Source organism: Macrobrachium rosenbergii, chromosome 11, assembly GCF_040412425.1.
Source record: "Macrobrachium rosenbergii isolate ZJJX-2024 chromosome 11, ASM4041242v1, whole genome shotgun sequence".
Classification (NCBI taxonomy): domain Eukaryota; kingdom Metazoa; phylum Arthropoda; class Malacostraca; order Decapoda; family Palaemonidae; genus Macrobrachium; species Macrobrachium rosenbergii.
In genome coordinates this window covers 14,049,491-14,072,851 of record NC_089751.1, presented here as the reverse complement: position 1 = coordinate 14,072,851, position 23,361 = coordinate 14,049,491, and the positions used below count along the sequence as shown (strand labels likewise).

Sequence of the window (23,361 nt, the reverse complement as noted above, 5' to 3'; positions counted from 1 at the left end):
CTGGCTCCCGAGCATCCTCCAGTGTTGGAAGCTCCCTTGACTGCCAAACGCCCGCTTTCTTCTTAGCGCCCAAAAGTGTCTCAGCGCTCGTTGGCTCCTTCTCGTGCTGCTCTGTCAGAGCGCCCGTCTTCACCTGTCCATTCTTTGATTTATGGATTGCCAACTAAGATGAAGTGCCCAGTAGTTTCCCGAGCTTCCTTTGGCGCCTGATCTTCTGTTGGCACCAGAGAGTCTCCGTGCTTATGCCGCTGAAGCTTTGACTCCGCCTGTTATTGTTTCCCGAGCAGTTGGACTTTCTTCTGTGTCTCGAACTTCCACACCTCAGGCTTTACCCTCTTCTAGCTAGCAAGCAAGCGCTCTCCGTGGTAGACCCGATTCAGAGCAAGCTCGACAGTATTTTGAGCCTGTTGAAGAAGGCTCCGCCAACCCCCATTCTACGGACTTGGCTTTGCCTCTTGTATCCTCGGACGAGGAAGAAGAAGTTATCGCTCAAGACACTCGTCCTTCAGCTTATGCATCGCTACTAAGGTATCGTCTTGCTACCTTCCCAAATTGCTTTTCGTCTGCAGCTCCTTCTTTGCCCGTGTCAACTTTTCTTGGGGAGTCTCAGTCTTCCGAGTCTTTAAGACTACCCAAGTTAGTGCTTTCTTCTTCTGCCAAGAAAGCCTTTGGTGTTATTGAGGAATGTCTAGGAGAAGAGGGAACAAGGTAGAGCCATTTTCAGCTTCCCTCCTTGTAGATTATCTAAGAGGAGATAGCTCTCTTATGCCACAGGGGAAGCTCCTTCTTTGGGAGTTTCTGCTTCCTCCCAGGGGGACTTCTCTGGGTTGATCGATTCCTCTCGTAGATCTGCTTTTGCTTCAGTGAAGATCATGTTCAGTTCGATGGAGCTGTCACACCTTAAAAACTTGTTTAAGGTATTTGAAGTGTTGAGTTTTCTCGATTGGGCAGTGGGCTGTCTTGCCTGTAAGATTAAGGACTGCCCAACTATTCCTGAAGATAGTGCCTCCGACTTGCTGGGGGTCCTCTTGTGTATCAATAAAGGAATCAGGGATGGTTCCCAGGAATTAGCTTCCCTTTACACAATGGGAGTTTTAAAGGAGAGAGAACTCTGATGTTCCTACACCTCTAGGGGATTGACTCCCTCCCAGAAGTCGGCCCTTTTGTTTTCCTCGCTGGATCACCATCACCTGTTTCCGCAGGCTATGGTTCTGGAGATTTCTTCGGGTCTTCAGAAGAAGAATACGCAAGATCTTCTTGCCCAATCCTCTAGGCGACCTAAGGAGGTGCCCGCTCATACCTCCAGGACAATCTCCCTGCTGCAGACTCGGCCCTTTTGTAGCAGCGGACAAAGATCCCTTTCTAGATCCTTTTAGTCCAGCAGATTCGTCTCCAGAGCCATTAAGAGATCCTCGTCTTGTTCTGCCTCTCACAAGTGAGAATTTTGTCCTCCGAACTTCTGGAGGAGCCAGGCTTCTCTTCTGGGAGAAGTGGAGAGAGAGAGAGAGAGAGGGGGCAGAGCCCTGTATTGTCAACATTCTGAGGGAAGGCTATTCTATCCCCTTCAAAGAAAAGCCACCTTTAAGCAGCTCTCCAATAACACTGTCAGCGTACTCCAAAGGCTCAAAGGATTCTTTGGCCGTCTCAGAAGTGTTGTCCCTTCTCAAGAAGCGGGTGATAGAATTAGTAGAGAATGTGGGCTCGCCATGGTTCTACAATTGTCTTTTTGTGGTGCCCAAAGCTTCAGGGGGCTGGAGGCCCATCCTGGATGTCAGCATATTGAATGTCTTCATTCAGCAGACAAAGTTCAAGATGGAGACAATCGAACCGTCACGTCATCCATTCACCAGGGAGACTGGATGGCATCTATAGACATGCAGGATGCGTACTTCCACGTCCCAGTACATCGGGAATCGAGGAAGTTTCTTAGGTTCGTGTTTGGGAACAAAGTATTCCAGTTCCGCGCCCTGTGTTTCGGGTTATCGACAGCTCCTCAAATGTTACCAGAGTGCTCGCTTTCTTAGCGAAATGGCTCCATCTGATGGGAATCAAGATCTCCCTTTACTTGGACGATTGGCTACTTTGGGCCCAATTGAAAGAGAAATGTTTGTAGGCCCTTCAAAAGACTCTTCTCCTAGCCCAGGATCTGGGATTGATGATTAATGTTCAGAAGTCTCAGTCGATTCCGTCACAATGGAGTCTTTATTTAGGGATGATAATAGACTCTCAGAGTTTTCAGGTTTTTCCCTCACCAAAGAGAACACAGTCCTGCCTCAAGATAGTGCATAGATTTCTTCTTCTGGGCCAATGCTCTGCCAACAAATGGATGAGTCTTCTCGGCACGTTATCGTCCATAGAATAATTCGTATTCCTGGGCAGACTTCATATGAGACTGCTCCAGTTCTTAAGAATCAGTTGGAACAGAAAAAAATACCCACACTCTTTTGTGTTCCGAATAGCTCCAGAGATAAAAGAGGATCTGCATTGGTGGAGCTTAGAAGGAAGGTTGCCGCAAGGGAAATCTCTCCCTCCGTTGAACCCCAACCTAGACTTCTCAGACGTGTCGAACCTAGGTTGGGGAGCTCTGTTGGGGGACAAGGAAATTTCAGGGACCTGGTTTCCGGAACAAAGAAATGGGCACATATATGTCAAGGAGTTGAAGGCAGTTCATTTGGGCTTAGAATTTTTCAAAGAAGTGTACAAGACAATTGCAGTACATTCCGACAATACGACTGCCTTGGCGTATATTAAAAACCAGGGGGGACACACTCTTGTTCCCTTTACAAGATAGCAAGGAATCTTCTGCTTTGGGCAGAGCAATTTCAGGTCAGTCTTCCTACTCGCTTCATTCAGGGGAAGCTCAACATGCTGGCGGACGAGCTATGTCGCCAGAGACAGGTGTTACCCACGGAGTGGACTCTGGATCTTCATGTTTGCTTGGATCTTTGGAAGTTGTGGGGGACTTCACAACTTCCAGAAACCATCATCTCCCTCTGATTTGCTCGCCAGTTCCGGACCCTTTAGCGTGGGCAACTGATGCCATGCTTCAGGACTGGTCAAACAGTCACCTTTATGCATTTCCCCCCTTCAGCATGATAAGACAGGTGATCAACAAATTCCAGACTCACTAAAATCTGTCAGTGATCCTAGTGGCCCCCTTTTGGCCAACGAAGGAATGGTTCCCTGATCTCCTCAACCTCCTCACAGACTTTCCAAGGCTGCTGCCTCAAAAACCTCATCTGCTAAAACAACCCCACTTCTGGCGCTTTCATCAGGGATTGTCTGCTCTGGCCCTGACAGGATACAGACTGTCAGGAAACTTCTTAGAAAGAAGGGGTTTGTGTGTATTGTATTTGTATATTCCATGTAATGTATATGGCCCTGAGCTGCAATAAAGATGATTATTATTATTATTATTTATCAGTGAATGTATGCAGTATGGGTAGCCATCTTTTCTAATTTCTATTGGAGATAGGGTCTCATTCCAGTTGGAGTCACTTCAGCAGCACAGGCTTAATCCTTCACCTCTGTTGAGACAAACTCCTTTTAGTCCCTGCAGTGAAGCCTATTTCTCTTCCTTGAACCATGTCTTCCAGCTGAAAGGCATGGACTAACCTTTCTCATTAGAGTTATCCATGCTCATAGGAACTTCAGACAGTCTTCCCCACCTTGTGATCTATTTCTTCTGAGGTGGTATGTGACTCATTCTTCACAGGCTAACTCAGGAAAGGGCTTTTGTGTTGAGATCTAAGTCTCACCTTCAAGACCATTTTTATGCTAGCCTAAGCCTTGTTGAAACATGCTGGAGAGTTGCATAGCCTTCTTAATCTTGTTTGGCACTTGGAGGGTTGCATTACTTCTTGTTCTGGTTGTTCCTGAGTTTGTGGGGAAAAACTCAGAATCTAATGGTCTCTGACAAGAGATACAAAGTTTTTTGATTGCCCTTCTCCTGGGCTTTGTGGGGAGCCAGATGAAATGCTTTTGCACATATTGTAAGCCTTGCAGACCCATCAGAGGAGAATTCAGCTTCTTAGGCCAGAGTGGTGTGGTCTTTCTGTAGTAATGGCAGGCACAAGGAGGTGTGCAAGAATATTATTCCTTTCTGGCTTCATGAAGTGGTCGAGCAAACATATGGTTTGTCCTGTGAGGAGTACAATCATGTAGTCTGTGCAAGAGCTCGTGAAACCATGGGCATTGGCTGGTCCGTAGCCTTTCAGAGAAACTTTTTGGTTTCGCAAGTTAGAGAAGGCATCTAGTGGTGCCAGCCTATCATTACGCATAAGTCTCTTGGATCTTTTCCTTCAGTTCTGTGGCAGCTACTCAATAGGTTGAGTAGTCTCTCAAAGCTCCTTTCAGGGTAGGTTGAGGACTGCGACTGGCTTCTCTCTCTCCCTCCTTTCTTTCTTTCTTTCTTTCTCTGCCAGGCAGCAAGCTGGAAGGGCCGTGAAGCAGTTAGACTTAACAATCAAGCATCATATCCTAGAGCTTAGGCTCATAAGGTGTGATAACTCCACTTATGCTTTTAAACTAAGTGTTGGGGAACCTGTGGTATAGCTGTCTTCTGAGCCTGTCAGTTTATAATGGACCCAAATATTGGTTACTTTCTGATTTGTGCGTGTTACCCTTTCCATTCTGGCAGCACTTAGTTCTCTCAAATTTTCGTAGAGTGAGATTACAGGAACATCTCACTCTGGCTCAGAGCCAAATCAGTCACACATCCCTATACCAGATAGTATTGGAGGTTACAGGAGTCACGGGGTCCCTGCTCATTATCATGACCAGGAACATGGCATTTTTTAGTGGAGATTCTTCTTGCCTTTCAGTTGAGACTGTCCTCCCACCTAAGGAGTGAGTCTCCTACATAAAAGGAAATGGTTTGTATATCTGTAGGAACAGAAAATTAACTTTTAAAATTAAAATAGTTTTTTATTATTGTAGGTATGCAAATCAGAACCCTTTATCATAATCTTACCTCAGCTGCCCCAAGTAGTCTATGATGCTGAAGGAAAAGGTTCTGGCTTATGGCGGGTACATGGGGGACCCCTACTCACCTGCTTACTACCAATTAACCACAGTATAGCCCCTAGATATGCACTGGTATTACTGCTATAAATACAATCACAAAATTGGCTAACTGAAGCACAGGTGTGTGGATTAACTTTTTCTTTAACAGACTTTGGAAAATTTAAGTGTCCAATTTCTGTCCAGAAGATGGTGACTATTTTAGATAGGAGGATGTTATGGAATTTGATGTGTCATTTAACTTGTTTTGCTTTTGCTTTTGGGCATTTTGTTGGAGATTTAAGAAATATCCCCTAAACCAAGGGTAGTGCTATGCTTTGGTGTCTCTTGTAACACCTGTTCCTTTTGGTTAGATAACCAGTGGGCCTGGTTCAAAAGGATAAACCCCATTGATCTTGAAAAGTGGAGCAGTCTTCCTTCCTGCTTTTGGTTTTGGAATCTTTGTCTTTTCTTATGGAAGTCAGAGATCATCTGTCATTAAGTGATGTTCCACTACCAGCTCTTAAACCTGCTCTCTCACTAACCATGGCTTCTGCCCAAGTGTCATCCAATCCTGCAGTTTGGACTGGTACCCTGACTAACCACTCCAGGCCCTACCCCCTTGACTACTCTTTCCAGTAGCTGTCAGGCTCCTGTCTTTGAGGAGCCTGTTCAGTTGCCTGCTCACTGCTCAGCTGTGCTGCTCAATCTCTCTAGTGATCAGCATGTTGCTTCAGTTCACACTCTTCCAGTTCCAACCTGTTCTATTAATCTCTCCAAGCATTACTTGTGCTGTGATGCATAATTACAGTTTTTTCCTTCCAGTGCTGCTGTCATATTGCTGGCTGCTATCACCTCTACTGGATTTTCTTAATGCCCATTGAATATTTTTTATTTTATGTTGGACATCTTTCAAGAGCAAATGGGTCATATGTATGGTTTGTCAGTGGCAACTGCTTTTTTTTTTGTTTGTCAGTGGCAACTGCTTTTTTTTTGTGTACCCTGCTGCTAGTTACAGCTGGCCTGATGGTACTTGTTCTTTTTGGCTGTGCCATTAGTGTTGCAGAGTTCTGCTGTGACTGCTGTCTCCATTCCTGTCATATTTTCTGCTGCTGCACCCCCCTGGGACTTACTGTTCATGCCCCAGTTCAAGTGGCATGGAGCTTATCTTTCATCTCAGCTCTTTGCTTCTATGGTGACCACTCAGGTTGCTCCTGGTTTTTATTCTCAAACTGTTGTTGGTGTGGATTTGATTTAGATTTGTGTTCTGCTTTTAGGAGGCCCATAGCATCATGTTTTTCTGTGCCATAGCACACAGCACTTCAGGTAACCTTTAGCTATCTACAGTTCTCTCAACATTTTGAACTTCAGCAACTTTGATCTTGTTGATTCCTTCTGTGAGTGAGGGTACAGGATATTCCCTCACTATCTTTTAGCCCCTGATCTTCTTTTGCAGCCCCTTCAGCCATTGTTATACAGGCAAAAGTTCTTACCCTTCCTGATTGGGGAATAATGAAGGATCCATCATCATCATCCTCACACATTTTGGAAAGGCATTATCATTTCAAGGACTGGTTTATGTCCTCTATACATCATTTGTAAGGGTTCCTAAATCATCATTATAGGCAGAACTCCTCTAAGTTGGGTGATGCTTTTGAGTCCGATTCTCTAGAGATGTGACACCAGTTGGACAAACTAGTGAACCAGTCAGTCTTTACATAATTACATTTACATAGCACTGGAAATATTTTTATGCTAGACTGATGTGGGCATTGCATCAACCTAAAATTGTAATACAATTCACTTTAGTCTTTTGTAATATTGTACCTGTATGCAGTAAAGGGAAATTAGTTTGAAGATATGAGGCCCTCTTTAATAAGATTCTATCAATCAATCTTTAGTGCTTATTTTATTTTATGATTCATTGCGTTGGGGCCAAATGACAAATAAAGCAAAGGCAGATGGTTTCAAGTGAAAATATGTAAGGCTATTCAGACTAAACTTTCCTTTATATTAATTTATTCTATAACTTACTTACAACTAATAAATGGAATTTTCGGCCCCTTTACAACACTGGGTGGCCAAAATTAGAACAATAATACTCCAAAATGCAAACTGAAATTTTTACCAAGACAAACTACCACATACACACTCGGTCACACGTCAACTTTCCACAACTACTTATGATTGGGGACTTTACACAAGCAACAAAATTTGCATATGAAAAGAATTACTCTTGTCGAAACTTCGACAAGAGAGATTGTACTTTTCCGCAAGTTGTGGTGTAGTTTTATGTATTCTCTTTAAATTTACGTAAAGTGGAAATGCGTATTATGTAGAAGAAGGATATTATGTTTTGTTGTGTTTGTAATTAGTAATGAAAAATATTGTCTTGGCTGTTCCGTGTGTTTAATTGTAAGTATACGTGTAATAATGCTTAATTACCGGTATCGGTTGTTTGTCCGGTGGTTAGTCGAAGGTTTGGTGTTGGTCAAAGACGGCCGTGAAGTCAGTCTCTTCACAGCTTTGATACAGTGTGGTTCGAGCTAATAAGGACTCAAGAATGCAACCATAGTTGTCGGTGCCTTCAAATACACTTAAGTATTCCTTTTCATCCTAAAGTATATTTAGGGAAAACTTCCTTTAGGAGATATGCATATCTAAATGTAAGGAGAATTTCTTGAGGTGTGCTTTGGATGAGGGTCACAAAATAGAGATTGTGCTCACGCCAATCTGACTACTGTACTGTATTTCGAGCTAGGAACATTGAATGCGCCAACAGTAAAGTTTATATCGTTTGTTTAGTTAATATACAAAACGCAATGCACTAATTTAATATACACAACGCAATGCACTGATTTAAACACAATTTGAACTATCATAAGGATGAAGTAACCTGGGTGTCGTAGTATAAGACTTAGGCTACTATTAGGTCAGTATGTTTCGAATCGTTTAGGCTATACGATAACACTGACGATTTGAAATGCTCTACTTATTCTGAATGAGTCGGAATAACACTCTACCTGCAATTCAGTATAAGAGAATAGTACAGCAATATATACAAAATAGATTAGACAGATCATGTAGACATATATATACAATTACTTGTCCTTTCAACCTTAGGGTCTTTAATCCAAACAAGAGAACATATATATAACATTTTTCCCTTTACAACATTAGGGCTCTCTCTAATCAAAGAAATATGCATATCAATAGCAATAATAAGATATAGTCCACCACAACAATAATTATCTACCAGATACATGGACATACAAGAACAGGGATTAAATACAGCAGAACAATTCAATGGAATAATATGTATGCCCTTTACATCAGGGATTTTAATCCAAATCAGCAGAGTAAATTAATCAGTAGAATAATATATACCCATATTATCAATTTTTCCTTACACCAACGCCAATACTGCTGGCCATGAAACAAAGCTCAGACCTTATTTAATGACAGTATGTCCAAAAGATCGATAAAATACTCAAGTCTGTTTGAGATCCACCAACAATGTGCAAACAGAAGACACTGAATTAGTACTCTAGTTCAAAAACAATTGCACTCTTATACTTCCACAATATGTCTTTTACATAAGGCCATTGAAACAAACTATCATTGCAAGTTTATCACAGTTGATTGTTTTTAAAGAATGAAGGTACTAAATAGTTCAGAATATGCCACACATCACCCATTGATGTTCTACAGTAGTACACTTTGCTCTTAAACAAGGGTTTTTCTGAGGGAAGAAGTCACGTATCCACACAAATTGTTCAATAGCAGACTCCTGTAACAGACAAAAAAAAAAAAAAAAAAAAAATCACACCAATTTGTTTCAAAAATACAAATCAGTCTCTCAAAAATACAAATCAGTCTCTCTTTATACAAAACCCTATTTCAACACAACCCATTACTTTTTCTTTTGTTTTTCAAACCCATTAAATTCCCCCTTTCTAAGGAAGTAAACTTCTTCTCCGTGGTCATACTAAATAAAACAACTGCCACAGTTGTACTGAACAGTATTTTAATTATTTTGAGTTAGTATCTTTTCATGAAGAAACTTCGACTTAAACTTTTTATTTATTTATGATGTGGGGGGAAGATTTTTAGGACATATCTTTTTTTTAAGGGGCTTTTTGATAGTGTAGTCGCTGTTGAGTCCTCAAGAAGTTACCTTCCATGGTCTACCAGAGCTCCATGGTGACCAAACTAAAATCAAAGAATTCTCTTCTAGTTGGTCTTTTTGGCCACGTATTGTGTCGTAATGATTAACATTATAACAAGTGATGGAGTATATAATGGACTCAAAGATAAGAGGGCACTTTCCCTTATCTTCAACAAAGCTGAACCCAGTTTTTCCAAAGTCACAAGAACCTGCAAGAAAGAGAAGTGACTATTGCGCATGCGCATCTGCCCTCTTGTTTACAACCAGGTCATTCTAGACCAAGGAGCCATTAAATCTCTTTGGTCTATAGCGAACAGTTCACATTGTTACCAGTGCTCCGAAAAATTTCTACAGTTTTCCCTGTTTTCATTATCAAGGATCATGGAAACCTCAAAAATAGCAAGATAAGTGCTTAACATTAAGTTCTACAAAAGTTTTAGCTTTAAACTTTTGGGATTGATAATTTCGTAAAAGCCGGAACCTGGCTCTTTGGCTGCTCCCTAGTTTCGTAAAGTGAAAATTGTTTTAAATTATAACTAAATGTTTTAACTAAAAGAAATGTTCCACAACTTATCATTAATATTGAAAATCTTTTGAGATTTTATGATGTCTACAATAATCTAGGCAGTAAGTGAGAATAATTTAGTCTAGATTAATAGTGGATGTGGTCTGTAGCGTATGTCCTAGGATTACATATCCTTAAGTGGTCTAGCTTAGACCAAGGACCCTAGGATCAGATAATAACAATATCAGGGCAAAAGAAATCGATAGCCTAACAATAAGGCTACATATTAGTATTAATTTTTTCCTTTTATATAAGCCTGTGCACGTCCGCATGAGCCAAATAATCCAGGACTAGCCTAGGTATTACTTTATATCAAGTTAAGCGATAACTTTTTACGAAACATCCCATTTTTGGACTAAATTGTTAGCCTAGACCATCTAACCTAGGACTAGATGAAATAGTAATCTGTGCTGGATGAAATGGTAACCTAGCCTTAAGGCTACATGCTAAGGCAGGCTAATTGTGTTTTATGTAACACATACCCTTAAGTGTGAATTAAATAATCCAGATTAGGCAGTAGCCTAGATTAGAGTAAGTTATAGCCTAGCTTCAAGGTTATTCAATGTGAGTTACTGTTTTATATAGTAGACCAAATAGCCTAGGATTGGATATAAACAACAACCTGGGTTAGGCAAAAAAAATAGTAGACTAACAATAAGGTTATATATTCGAAAGTTTTCTGTTTTTATATAGCTTAGCCCATACATTTAAGTGTTCTATAATAATCTGGGTTAGGCAATACCCTATACTAGGTTAAGAAAGAACAAATAAGCATAGGATTATATATAAACAGTATCCTAGGCTCAAAAAATAATCTAGTTTTTACAACTTGGTAGCATGTCTGTAAGGCTACATACTAGTAGGGTCTTATGTAGCCTATATCCTTAAGGGTGATATAAACCTAGAATAGGCAGTAGCCTAACCAGAATAAGTAGGAACCCCTTTTTAAGGAATATCCTACTATTAGCCTAAAACAGCGATGGCCGAATATCAGTTAAAAGGGTAGTCTCGGCCACATAAAACAGAAAACCAAATTATAAGGATATAAACTATAAAGAAAATAATCCTCTGAAGTTTTAAATAAATCTAGAATAGGTTAAGCAAGAACCTTCTAAGAAATCCTCTATTCTTAGCTTAACTTAGATTATACTAGAAGCATTAACCAAAGCTACACAAAACAGTAGCCTGGGTTAGTTAAACAAATTATTTCATAGCAGTTAGTCTGAGTGGATGACAGTTGGAATTAAAAATTTCACTTGGCCATTTCAAAAGGACTAACAGTGTAAAAGTAACACAGCCATATGCAGGTATGAAAAATAACCTAAACCTTAGAGGGTTTAAGTTAACATAGATATTCATTTAATTAAATGTATTACAACTGCACGCTTGTAATCAAGTTAACCTGCAATATGGAAACTATATGAGGAACTACAGAAGTGTCCCTCATTTCAAAGCAATTAATACTAACTAGCTTCTAATAACAGAATGGCACCTGGTACCACCTTCGCCAGACATGGAGAAACTACTAACAGAAAGGGTTTTCTTACCTGTGACTACAGTATTAAAAGCTATAGAAATCACCCTTTACCAGGTCAATGAAAAATGGATCTCTACTTCCATTTTTAATAAGACCCAAGTAGCCCCATCCGTCTGTCCCTTCACTATTAATCATGTGAAGACAGGTTTTTAGAATTTGTAGTGACTAAAAACAAGAGACAATGGCAGAATTAAAATCATCTGCCACGGTCATCCCAGTTTCAGGAAATCCCACCACGGAATGGGCAAATCACCCTTTACCAGGTCAATGAAAAATGGATCTCTACTTCCATTTTGAATATTACCCAAGTTGCTCACCAAGTAGCCCCAGCCTTCTGTCCCTTTCACTTTCAAAATTATTAATCATGTGAAGATAGATTTTCAGAATTTGTAGTGACTAAAAACAAGAGACAATGGCAGAATTAAAACCATCTGCCATAGTCATCCCAGTTTCGGGAAATTCCACCAAGGAATGGGCAACGCTGCAACTTCCTTTTGAAAAGAAAAAGCTCCCTTTAGATATAGCTACTCAGCAGTTTGGTACCCCTATGAGAAGACTCTCAGAGGAGACAACCTCATCAGAATTTTATGCTAGGCTCCGACTCCTTAGTATTATAACCTCTATCATCTTGCGGGAAGTTGCCATCTAAAGGCTTCCAGAATATTCCAGGATAATTTTTGCTGCTGAGGTCAAAAGTCTTATGAGAATCCGATGGGAAGCACTCTGTGGCATCCTAGAATGGCGCATAAAAGCACGAATGAAAGCATTGGAGGGCTCCATTAAATTACTCTCCAATGTCACTGCATTATTACATTCTAACCCCTTCTGTAAGGACCTGTTTGAGGAGTCTGGTGTGGCTCAACTCAGTGAGCATGCCTGCCAACAGAATTGTACAGTGTACGCTCTTCTGGGGAAAGGGAATTCAGGAAACAAAAAACCCAAAATTTCCCTTTATCCAACCCCAAAAAATGCTTCAGTCACCCCCAAAAGTTTTCCTCAAAAAACAGGTAGGTGGTCAGAAGGGACAATTCCCTACAAAGGGACAACAACAAAAGCAAGGACATCCTTTTTCACAAGGTCCAAAAACCATCTTATAGGGAGAAAAAAGGAAAAGCAACACCTGGAGTGTCTATCAAAGGCAAAAGTAGAGGAGGAGGAGATACCAAGAGGAATTGTATGGTTGGGGGTCAGCTTCGATGACATCACAGACAATGGAAGTTTTTCTGGGGGGACATTGTTTATGTGTGTAGAAAGACCTGTTAATGGGGCCCATAGAGAAACATGCGTATAGTTGCCACCAAGTACGTCTCTTCAGTGTCCTCAAAAAGGATTCCTCCAAAAGAAGAGTGATCCTCAACCAGTCAACACTGAACAAGCACATTGTTTACCAAAACTTTAGGACAATTACTGTTGACTAAGTACATTGAATTATTCCAAAAGGGGCTTAGACAGTTTCTATAGATCTGAAAGATGCATACTGGCACATCCCTATAGCCATTCCCTTCTGCCTTCCTAAGGTTCCGGATAGGGAAAGATATATATAGATTCAGGTCATGCCCTTTGGGCTAAACATTGCCTAAAGAATATTTTAGAAAATTAGCAACCGTATTTGTTTGAGAACTCAAACAAAGAGGAATACAACTAATAGCCTACCTAGACAATGGGTTGATCTGGGGGCCCACAAGAAAAAGTGCTTGAAAACGTAAGAGCAGTAGTCACCAGACTACAGTCAAAAGGTTTTATAATAAATTGAAAACATCCTACCTCATGCCCAGCAGACACTTTCAGTGGCTGGGACTATTGGGATACTCTTCACGGCCTGTTGTCTCTCCCTATCTTACTCAAAACAGAATAAGGCAGGTCCTCAAAAGGTTCCTTGCACAGCCCATAATTTCCAGATGGCAATCAGAATGTATGATGGGCCTGCTACAGTTTGCATCAGTAATAGATCCAATACTTAGATTGCAACTAAAAATGTGAACAAATTCTGGCTATCACACGTAAGAAAAAAGATGTGAGACCAACCTCATCAAAAGATTTTAAAAAGTTGGGGAGATACTTCGGCCTTGGATCCGGAAGGAATCTCTGGCGAAACAGGTCACCTTGACGCCCCTGTCTGTATGAGTGACAATACACGCAGATGCCTCGTTGACAGGTTGTGAGGACACTGGGAGGATCGTCAGGTGGCAGGGAGGTAATCGGCTACTCAGGAATTCTATATCAATTTCCTGGAGCTGATGGCTGTCTTTTTGTCTCTCAAAAAAACTCAAACTTCCATAAGAAAGAGACAACATAACTACAATATCCTACATCAAGAGGTTGGGATCACATTCACCTCCTCTCAATATGGTAATGCCAGCCATCCTTTGGGTGGCGCAAGCAAGGAAGTGGCACATGCCTGCAATTCACCTCACGGGGGTCTCATTGTAATCAACAGAGTGGATGTTGGACAACCACTCTTTTCAAACAATAGCCAGCATGCTTCCACGACCAGAAGTGGGCCTGTTCGCTATGTACTAGAATCACAAACTCCTAATATATGTCTCTAAACCTGGACAGTCAAGCAACAGCAAGATATGCCTTCCTAAAGACTGGAACAAGATGAGGATGATATCCTTTTCCTTCCATTGTCCCAGATTTCAAAGGTTTTGAGCAAACTTCTAACCTTCAAAGGCACAGTTTTACTTAATAGCCCCAAATTGGCCGAACAGGCATTGGTTCCTATTACTGTACTTCAACAGTGGATGAAAAGATCAATTCCACTATCGTCCGCTGTTCTATCCCAGACAGTAGGAGGGAAAGTCGATTACGCATCCTCCTTTCTGAGCCGAGACTTTCACGTAGGGATTTTTAAAAAATATCTATCATGAAAATTACTGACCCAACATTACTAGGTACCTAGTGCAAAAATTATGGACATCATCTATCCACAATACCAGTCCATATGGAAGATATGGTTAGATTATATCCATACTGAGAGCCCAGTTGAGATTTCTGTAGAAACACTTTTTATTTTTCTTATATACCCTTTTGAAGACAAATGCCTTACAGTTACAACAGCCATGGCATACGAGGCTGCATTAACGGAACCCTTGCTATATGGATTTGGGATTGACTCCGGTATAGAAGTCGTCACTTCCCTTCTGCGGTCTTTTGCTCTACAAAGGCCCACTCCTGAAAGGCTTCCAATTACTTGGTCCCTGAACAAGGTGCTTAGACTTCTATCAACCCCTCAATTTAGCGGTCCCAATACAACCACAATTGCACATGCTACAAAAGGCGATCTTCTTGATTGCATTAGCATCAGGAGCTCGTATTAGTGAACTGGGCTCTCTTAGATGGGGACGATGCATCACGCAAACAGCTTACATCAACCATCATTATTGCCCCCGGGCCCATCATTCCTGGCCAAGAATAAGGATCCTTTAAAAAAAGAAACCTATTCTTATAAGAAAACTCAATTTAGCAGACAAGCCATTAAGGTTTACTGTACCTAGAAGTCACAGCAAACATCCCAGAGGGTCCTATTTTCCTACACCCTAGCACAAACTAACCACTCTCTCTACAAGGGCTGAGAATGATTGTAGTGTTTCTCATTAAAAAGGCGAATCCACACTCCTTTCCTAGGTCACATGATGTTAGGAAAGTAAGTACGTTGTTGGCCTTCTTCAGAAATGTTTCTTTCGAAGAAGTCTCCGAATGTACAGGGTGGTCATCAGTTAAATTATTGCCACATGCTCAAACAGATTCGACTACACTGTGTATCAGTAGGTGGCACGGTTAGTCTTATTCCCTAGGTGCTACGACAGAAAACCAGGGGTCTTATTGATGGTGAGTGTGCTAACTATCGTTGGGGGAAGGGCGACAGCCTGCAACCAAACCCAGCATGCTTAGGTAAGCCACTGTAGAACTACATCTTAAAACGTAAGTTCGTGTATAGTTTCTTGTTCTTTAGTACCAAAACCTGAAGAGTATTTGGAATAAAGAATGGGACTTGAAATCTGTGGCTTGACCTCGGACCAGAAATGTTTTTCCTTTTGGGGTGTTGGGATTAAAAATTGAGAACGTCAGCCTTTTTCGTCACCTGTCAATTTCTTTGTAAAGCTCCTTGAGGACGAAACAAATGACTACACTATCAAAAAACAAGTTTTGAAGTGGGAAAAAAATAGTTTTGGTAGTCGCTGTTGAGTCCTCAAAACCCTCCCACTTCCCTGACGAGAAGGCATGGGATTTGAGCAAGGGATCATTCTGCATTGACCAACAGAGAGTAATGGCTCCTTGGTCTTGAATGGCCCGGTTGTAAACAAGAGGGCGATGTGCATGCACAATAGTCACTTCTCTTTCTTGCAGTTCTTTTGACATTGGAAAAACTGGGTTCAGCTTTGCTGAAGATAAGGGAAAGTGCCCTCTTATCTTTTGAGTCCATTATATACTCCATCACTCGTTATAATGTTAATCATTACGACACAATACCTGGCCAAAAAGACCAACTAGAAGAGAATTCTTTGATATTAGTTGGTCACCACTGAGCTATGGTAGACCATGGAAGGTAACTCCTTGAAGACTCAACAGTGACTACCAAAAATATGTTTTTCCTTTGTCAAAACCTGTTTTTTAGTGGGTGAGGAAAATCTACAATGGTATGTACGGTATCTATTTATTTTTCTTTTCAGTAGCCTTTTCAGTCTTGAGCTTGCTGTAACTCTGTCTTTGACAGTTATTTTTATTTTCATTGATAACCTTCGTTTTGTGGCGCCAGACTACTCCTTATAATGTCTCATTTAATTATTTTTATTCTGATGTCTTTCATTTCCACAGAAATAGAGAGGAGGCTCAAGCTGTCCTTGCAAAACATAAGCCAACTCACGTTATTCACTTAGCTGCTATGGTTGGAGGCCTGTTTAGAAATCTGAAATACAACAGTGACTTTTATGTAAGTTACATCTGAAGTGTCTTGTCTACAGTGTATGGTGCTCAGAAAGAGTCACAGTACACTGAACTGAAGTAATTATGTTACTTATAAGCAGTGTAATGTAAGTTCTGTGCACAAATGGCCACTCAAGTAACGCAAGAATATTTAAAAGTTGGAACATCACTTTTTGGTAAAATTCTATTGGACATCAAGTGAAAGTTGTCAGAACGAATGAAAGAGCGGTAAAAATCATATAAGTTCTTTCTCATTCAAAACTTGGATGAAACAAGTGTCAAAAATGAGTTATTACTTAGTACAGTCACTTTTTCTTTTTTTCTAACAGTACGTACGATATTTATTGTAATTATTCATGTATATTTTCTCAGTTTTATAATAAAACTCATGTAATAGATTTATACACAGGGTTGTGACTTTTAATGTCCACATTTCATTCTGAGAAAATGGACGTTGACTGGACATTGACTGGACTTACTATTATCACTTAATCTTCTTTAGGTAACTCTACTGTAGCATACTGTTAGTTACTAAAAAGCATACAGTACAGTAGTTTCAGTATTTTGCACATGGTAATTTATTTTAAAAATTACTTTTAATTAAAATACACTATATAATAATTTAGTACTATGCAAACAAGTAATTCTTTGTAATTTCGATAAAATTTATAACATCATTCATGGTATCTGACAAGTGGTAAAACACGTATCTTGCATAGTAAACAGATGCTATCTGTGTGCAGTGGCAGTCTGTACTGTAGAGTGTTCTTATGTAAAACTTAGCAACAGAGATGCTTTAACTGTTTTCATTTTAATAAGTACTTACTATGCATACTACAGTCCCTGACAACTGGTCAAATGTGTGTCATTTGTCCCTTTAAAGAAACTTCGATCCCCTTCCCGTCTGTGCCAGCTATTATTATTTCGTCCCCATCCTTAAAATCAATTCGTAAAATAACTGAAATTCCTTCTACTTGTAATGCTGGCACCACATAGAAAGTTTGTGTCCTACTCGCCCATTGATGGTTACCTGTCCTCTGGGTTACCATCTGATGGCCACTCTCTGTACTTGAAACAACCTTTCATAGGCTGTACCGACCCTGTCACTAGGTGTTCTTCTAACAAGGCACACTTGCGCCAGTGTCGATCAACACCCTTCACTGTCGTTCTCCTACCCATATTTGCACTATTGGCACCACAGCTTCCTTCGTGGATTGAGGGCAGCCGATAGGCTCTTGCATTACCTTCCCCCCCCGGCACCCTCAATGTTTGGGTAGGGGTAGCGACAGTGAGTGGGTGGTTGTCCACTACTTCTTGGGGGGTTGGTTGACTCCCCTCACTCCCCAACAAGGCGTCCCTTCTTCTACCGGGGGCACAGTCATTGTTTGGACCTGATGAGCGTGGGTGTAGTCGGGTGTCCTCCCGACTCCTCATCCACACCACTTTCCCCTTCCTCTCTTGGTGTAGGGGGAGCATTGTTCTGCTGGCCTTCGTCGTTTTTTGAACAAGCGTTCACGAGGTGGTCTGTTGCATTACATCAAAAACAACATCCTGGCTCAGTGAGAGAAGGGCACTTGGCCCTAATGTGGCCCTCCCTTCCACACATCTAGCATTGGCCAACCGTCTTAATCCCAGCTGGGTTCCCCCTGCCTCTTTGAGGTCCCTGGGTGTGTGACCCTGCCCCCTGGATGGTGGGTGGGGCTGGCTGATGACTCGCTTGGTCAGGTTGTTTAACCGTTGCAACAAACGGTTGGGAGGTGGCCTGCCCCCTCCCCCTTGCTTGCTGGTGTTGTTCGTGGTCAGTTGTACCTTCAGCAGCAAGGCTTGTAAGGGCCTATCATCGCCAATAAGGAATCCCACTATGGAGGTGGGAAAAATTCACTTCAGCATGCTTCAGCAGAAGCCTTCTTTTCCCTCTACAATCTGGTGAGGGGTGAGGGACTCATAGTCTTCACCAGTGCGATTACAGAATGCTGAAATAGACTCCCCCACCCCCAACATGGGGTCATAAGCTTCAGTTAGTTCCATCTTCTCCTCTTGGTGCAGGGCAAACTGCTGAATGAGGTGGTGTTTAAGTGAACCCCAGTCTGCTGAATAACTGACGTCCCAACTCCTGATATGCCGTGCTGCATTCCTGGTCACTTTTTGTTTTGTTTGCACAATTTTTTCTCTATCTGTCCAGCCTACTGTGGCATTTTTTCAACACACTTTATGAAGGTCTTGATCACAAGAAAACCTTCACCAGTGCAGAGTTGTCATACTCAGGCACTGATCCATCTAGCACTGGCAGTTTTTTATTTTCTCGACTTATCGCACCTGCGGGGACGATGCAACGTCGGCCAAAATTGTGGGTGGGTCGATGGGCTTTTCATTTTGTATTTCATTTGTTAATTTGTGCAACTATTTTAATGTGCGTTGGATAGTTGTTGACAGCTCTTTCACACTGTCCTCTTCCATGGCACTGTTATTGTTAGCACCAGTACTGCTAATACTGGCACTCCTGCTGTCGCGCACCGATTTTCCAGTTTGCATTGTTTCTTTCACCTTCACAATTACGCTGTTAATTACAGTATTATGTACTGGCAAGACCCCACGACTGACACCAAAAATATGACCTAATTCTCGGTCATATAAAGGTTCTACCAGTACAAATGAAATGCGTAAGATACAATTAACACGTATTTTCCTTAATAGTTACACAGGGCCCTGTTGCTAATATTACGCAACTTAATTATGCAATTATAGTCGGAAGCTACTCGGAGGTGACATGCGCTGATCACTGTCTTATAGATGCGCCTCAACCTGTTGACTGCTAATCCCCTACTGACTATGAACTTTTCAAACTGAACTTCCTTAGGTCATAGACTTCAGCTGATTGGTCTTTTATAATTGAAAGGAACAAATAAGGGTCTTTGATATATGGCACTAATTTGAATTCCCCACGCCAAACCCCAATGATCATATGGCATTCGACGAATCAGCAGTATCTATTTGTTACTCTCTGATCACAAATGCGTACAGACAACTAGCAGATTTTCCTTATGCCTAAAAGAAGAATTTCTAGATAAAGCAGTTTATATATATATATATATATATATATATATATATATATATATATATATATATATATATATATATATATATATTATATATATATATATATGCAGTAAACCCCCCGTATTTGTGTTCTCACAATTTGCAGGATTTTCTGTGGAACATATCTATAGATTATTTGCAAAAAAATTCGGCATTCGAGACTTTTTCATCAAGAAATATTCACTATTTAGTGTATTTTGATGTTATTTTCATGAGTAAATACATTTTTAATAAAAAATTTATTTGCTAATATTCAAACATTTATTTTCATGAGTAAATACATTTTTAATAAAAAAATTATTAGCTAATATTCAAACATAATTAAGACTGAGATTAAATATTATTATTATTAATACTGTAAGATTAAATATGTAATAAGATAAAGTAATACGGAACTCAAAGACAAAAACAGATGGCAAAAAACTGGTTTCCTCCCCTCCATTCAGGAGGCCCATTTATCTCTCTTTCTCCCTTCCTATCTTGGTTCTCTCTCTCTCTCTCCTACTGAGTGAGAAAATTTTTAAGGTATGTTTATTTGTTTTGTATGATAAATAAATGATTTACCTAATAATAAGTATTAATTTTCAATTATTAAGAAGATTAATAGTAATATAATAATAATATACTGTAATTACAACATTTATGCATTTTTATAGGAAGTTATTAAAAATTTAAACCAACAAATTTCAACCCTGATCTTAACTGAATCTTGGAGCTCAGGGGGGAGGGTGAACCTGTCAAATATGTCAAACTACTCGCATTTCTGACCAAGGGTCAATGTTGCCACAACGTGATCAAATCAGTTTCTCTCTTTGTATTCTTTTATCTCTCTCTTTTTCTCTCTCTCTCTCCAAAGGGTAGAATGTGAGAAATAAAGATACAATAGATAGATAAATAGATACTTAGTTCAGCCCTTCTCTCTCTCTCTCTCAGGAAAAGATACTGCTAATTTGAGTTGCTTTAACCAATTGTTATTAACACATATGCACACTGCTTGGGTGTGTGTTCATAGTGTTTTAAAAAATGCATAGTACATAAAGGTAATACACCTTTGGAAGACAAAAAACAAACAAATTTTTCTGTTGCCAGTTGCTTTAAGAGAAATGGATTAACATTCCTCAAGAGATTAAAGAGATTCTCTCTCTCTCTCTCTCTCTCTCTCTTGCCTGTGCCAGCACAGCTGAATGAATATAAATTAGTGGTAACTCTCCTCTCTTTCTGTTTTGACTGGAAGTATGTATGTATATATTTTTAAAGGTACTAATGTTTAAGATGACTTTGAAATAATAATAATATAATTTCAAAGATTAATACAGTAATACCTAATAATTTAAGGTATATTTGATGTAGGATGATACTTTAAGTACACATTTGGTATTTGAACTTTCAAGATAGGCAGTTATAAGCATTTTTAGAGGGGGGGGGTTCTAAGTATTCGTGGATATTTACTATTCATGGGGGGTCTGGAACGCATCCCCCATGAATACGGGGACTTACTGTATATACTCTATAATATATATATATATATACATACACACACACACAATGTATAATATAGATATAGATATATGTATGGCTATATACATACAGTTTTTAATTTTTTATTCTGTGTTTATAATATTTTGTTAAATTTTCAGCGTTTTAACATGCTCATCAATGATAATGTTTTAGAGACATGCAAGAACTTACATGTGAAGAAGGTGGTTTCCTGCCTCTCAACTTGTATATTTCCAGATAAGACAACATATCCTATAGATGAAACAATGGTGAGTAATTTTAGGCAAATGTTGAATATTTTATGTTTTGCTTTATGCAAATTTATATTACATAGCGTCACGTACTGAATATTTTTCTTGGTACAGCGTGCAGACTAGTCTGAAACGTTTCAAAGGGATTACTCTACACTTCTTGTCTTGGAAATATGTTTTAGAATGGAAAATTTACATTTTGAAAATATTAGGTGATTAGTTTACCTGTTATCATTACATTTTCAAAAGCTATACAGTATATTGGTCTTCAAACCTCCATACTGAATTTTTTATATTTTAAAGTGATACTTTCATATTATTTTTTTTTTTTTTTTAGATTCATAATGGACCACCTCATGAGTCAAACTTTGGTTATAGCCATGCTAAGCGGATGCTTGATGTCATGAATCAAGCATATCATCAGCAATATGGATGCCATTTCACTTCTGTCATCCCTACAAACATATATGGTCCACATGATAACTTTAACTTGGAGGATGGTCATGTTTTACCTGGATTGATCCATAAGGTATGATAATTTTGTAGGCGTTTGTTTTCCAGAATTGTATCTTATTTATTATGAATACAAGGCATGATTTGCACAAATACATATTGATGTTATAGAGGGATCCTGCTAACTAATATTGAACTTTTCTTGTTTTAGAGGCAGCTCTTCTACTTCCTTTAGGGTTTTTCTGTTATTTCAGATTATAGATATAATAAAAATGTACCATTAACATAGAAAGCAAAGACTTATGATGAGTATATCATAAGACCTTTCCTGCTTTATGCAACTGAGCATGGGCACTGACTAGGAAAATTTAGATTCTGAAGAGGTGTGACCATGGGGTGTTAGGATTTATGGCTGGAGTATGGTGCAGAGGTAGTACAGTATATATTATAAATGGGAATTAGTGGAGATATGTGGGATTGAGAGGCTGAATAAAGACTGAGATCTCAAAGATTGATAAGGGGTAAAGAACAGTCTGTCGGAAAAGCAGTAGACATGGAAGTAGAATGAAGACCTGTAGGTAGGCCTAGGAAATAAAGGAAAAAAGGGGGATAGTTGAGGATCCAGAATTTTTGAATTTCTGGCAGAAAGAGCACAGGACAGAGAAGGATGGGGAGAAATAATTTCATGTCTATCCCTTTAAGGGGAAAGCTGATGTAAAGGTGTCCTTGATGATGATAATGTTAAGTGCCGTTCTGTTTTTACTAATCAGACTGAAGAAGTTATATGGGTTTCAGTGGAAGAAATAGTGACACATGTAGACTTCAGCTGAATTGGAAATTTTCAGTTTGATACTGTAATGTTTGTTTTAGGTTTGGATTTCTATCTTACATGAGTATTCATTAATGCATATGGGATCTGGCATTTTTCTGTTACCATTTGCTAGTGCTGTATTGCCATATAGCAGCAGAACTAGTCTGTCTCTTATTCATTGTGACTACCCAACAAAAGCTGACTTTAATGTTATTTGTTCTGTGTAACTAGTTCTGTCTTAATTATTTATTCTCAGTTAAGAGATTTTCAGCAGTTCTTGTATAGTCATACACAGTTGTTACTGTTGTCATATATCTTTGGTTATGGAGGTTTCAGGCAACAGTTGGGGGGAATTGAACAACTCAGTACTAGATAGACAAGTCATTAAGGAACAGTACAGTACAGTCCAGTCATCATTTGCCATTATACCCATATGTAAAAGCAGCACTATATTTAGTGTGAACAAATGTAAAGCTTTTGTAGAAATTTTGTTCCAAAAGTTACTAAACTTTTTGACAGGAATTCTCCCCCCTTTTCCTTGGGGGTTTTATGTGTGGGCAGATTAATGGAATGTTTTGTTGGGATCTACTACCCATCTTGTTGATTTCATCTCCAATTTAATTTTGTTAAAAAAAAAAATAATAATATTTGAAGTTTAACTTCTATTCTTTATTATTTTTTAATAGCATTATCTCATTATGTTTGCCCTCCTACCATTTGTAGGATCTTTTATATCAAAAGCCCTATTTGCCTGGTATTTAATTCAAGTTCCCTAAATTCTTATGAACTAATTCTAGTCTTTTAAACATAGTCAAGAATGATTATTTTATTGATTATCACTTTTTGTGTATTTTTAATAAATTTTCTCTCGTCATTTTCTTGCAGTTGCCTATGTTGATTAAAGATTACATATTCAAAGCTTAATAAGAATATAAAAAAATACTCCTACCTCAGTTGTAGTTTTATATCTAGAATAATCATTCTTAAACTTACAAGGAGAGCTCTTTCTGGCTTCAAGGGATCAGCAAAATTTGTGGTATGAAGAGAAGTCTTGAT

General features: G+C 39.4%; 1 protein-coding gene across 6 annotated transcripts in view; it reads left to right on the top strand.

The window, feature by feature from the left end:
* The window catches only part of Gmer (GDP-L-fucose synthase-like protein), a 59,927-nt gene that overhangs the window by 14,928 nt on the left and 21,638 nt on the right, over window positions 1-23,361 (top strand). For all 6 annotated transcript variants that reach the window (XM_067111233.1, XM_067111232.1, XM_067111235.1 and 3 more), the window contains exons 3-5: window positions 16,090-16,204; window positions 20,931-21,059; window positions 21,379-21,570. In XM_067111233.1, coding sequence (XP_066967334.1) covers window positions 16,090-16,204; window positions 20,931-21,059; window positions 21,379-21,570 — 436 coding nt within the window. The remainder of the gene's footprint in view (window positions 1-16,089; window positions 16,205-20,930; window positions 21,060-21,378; window positions 21,571-23,361) is intronic.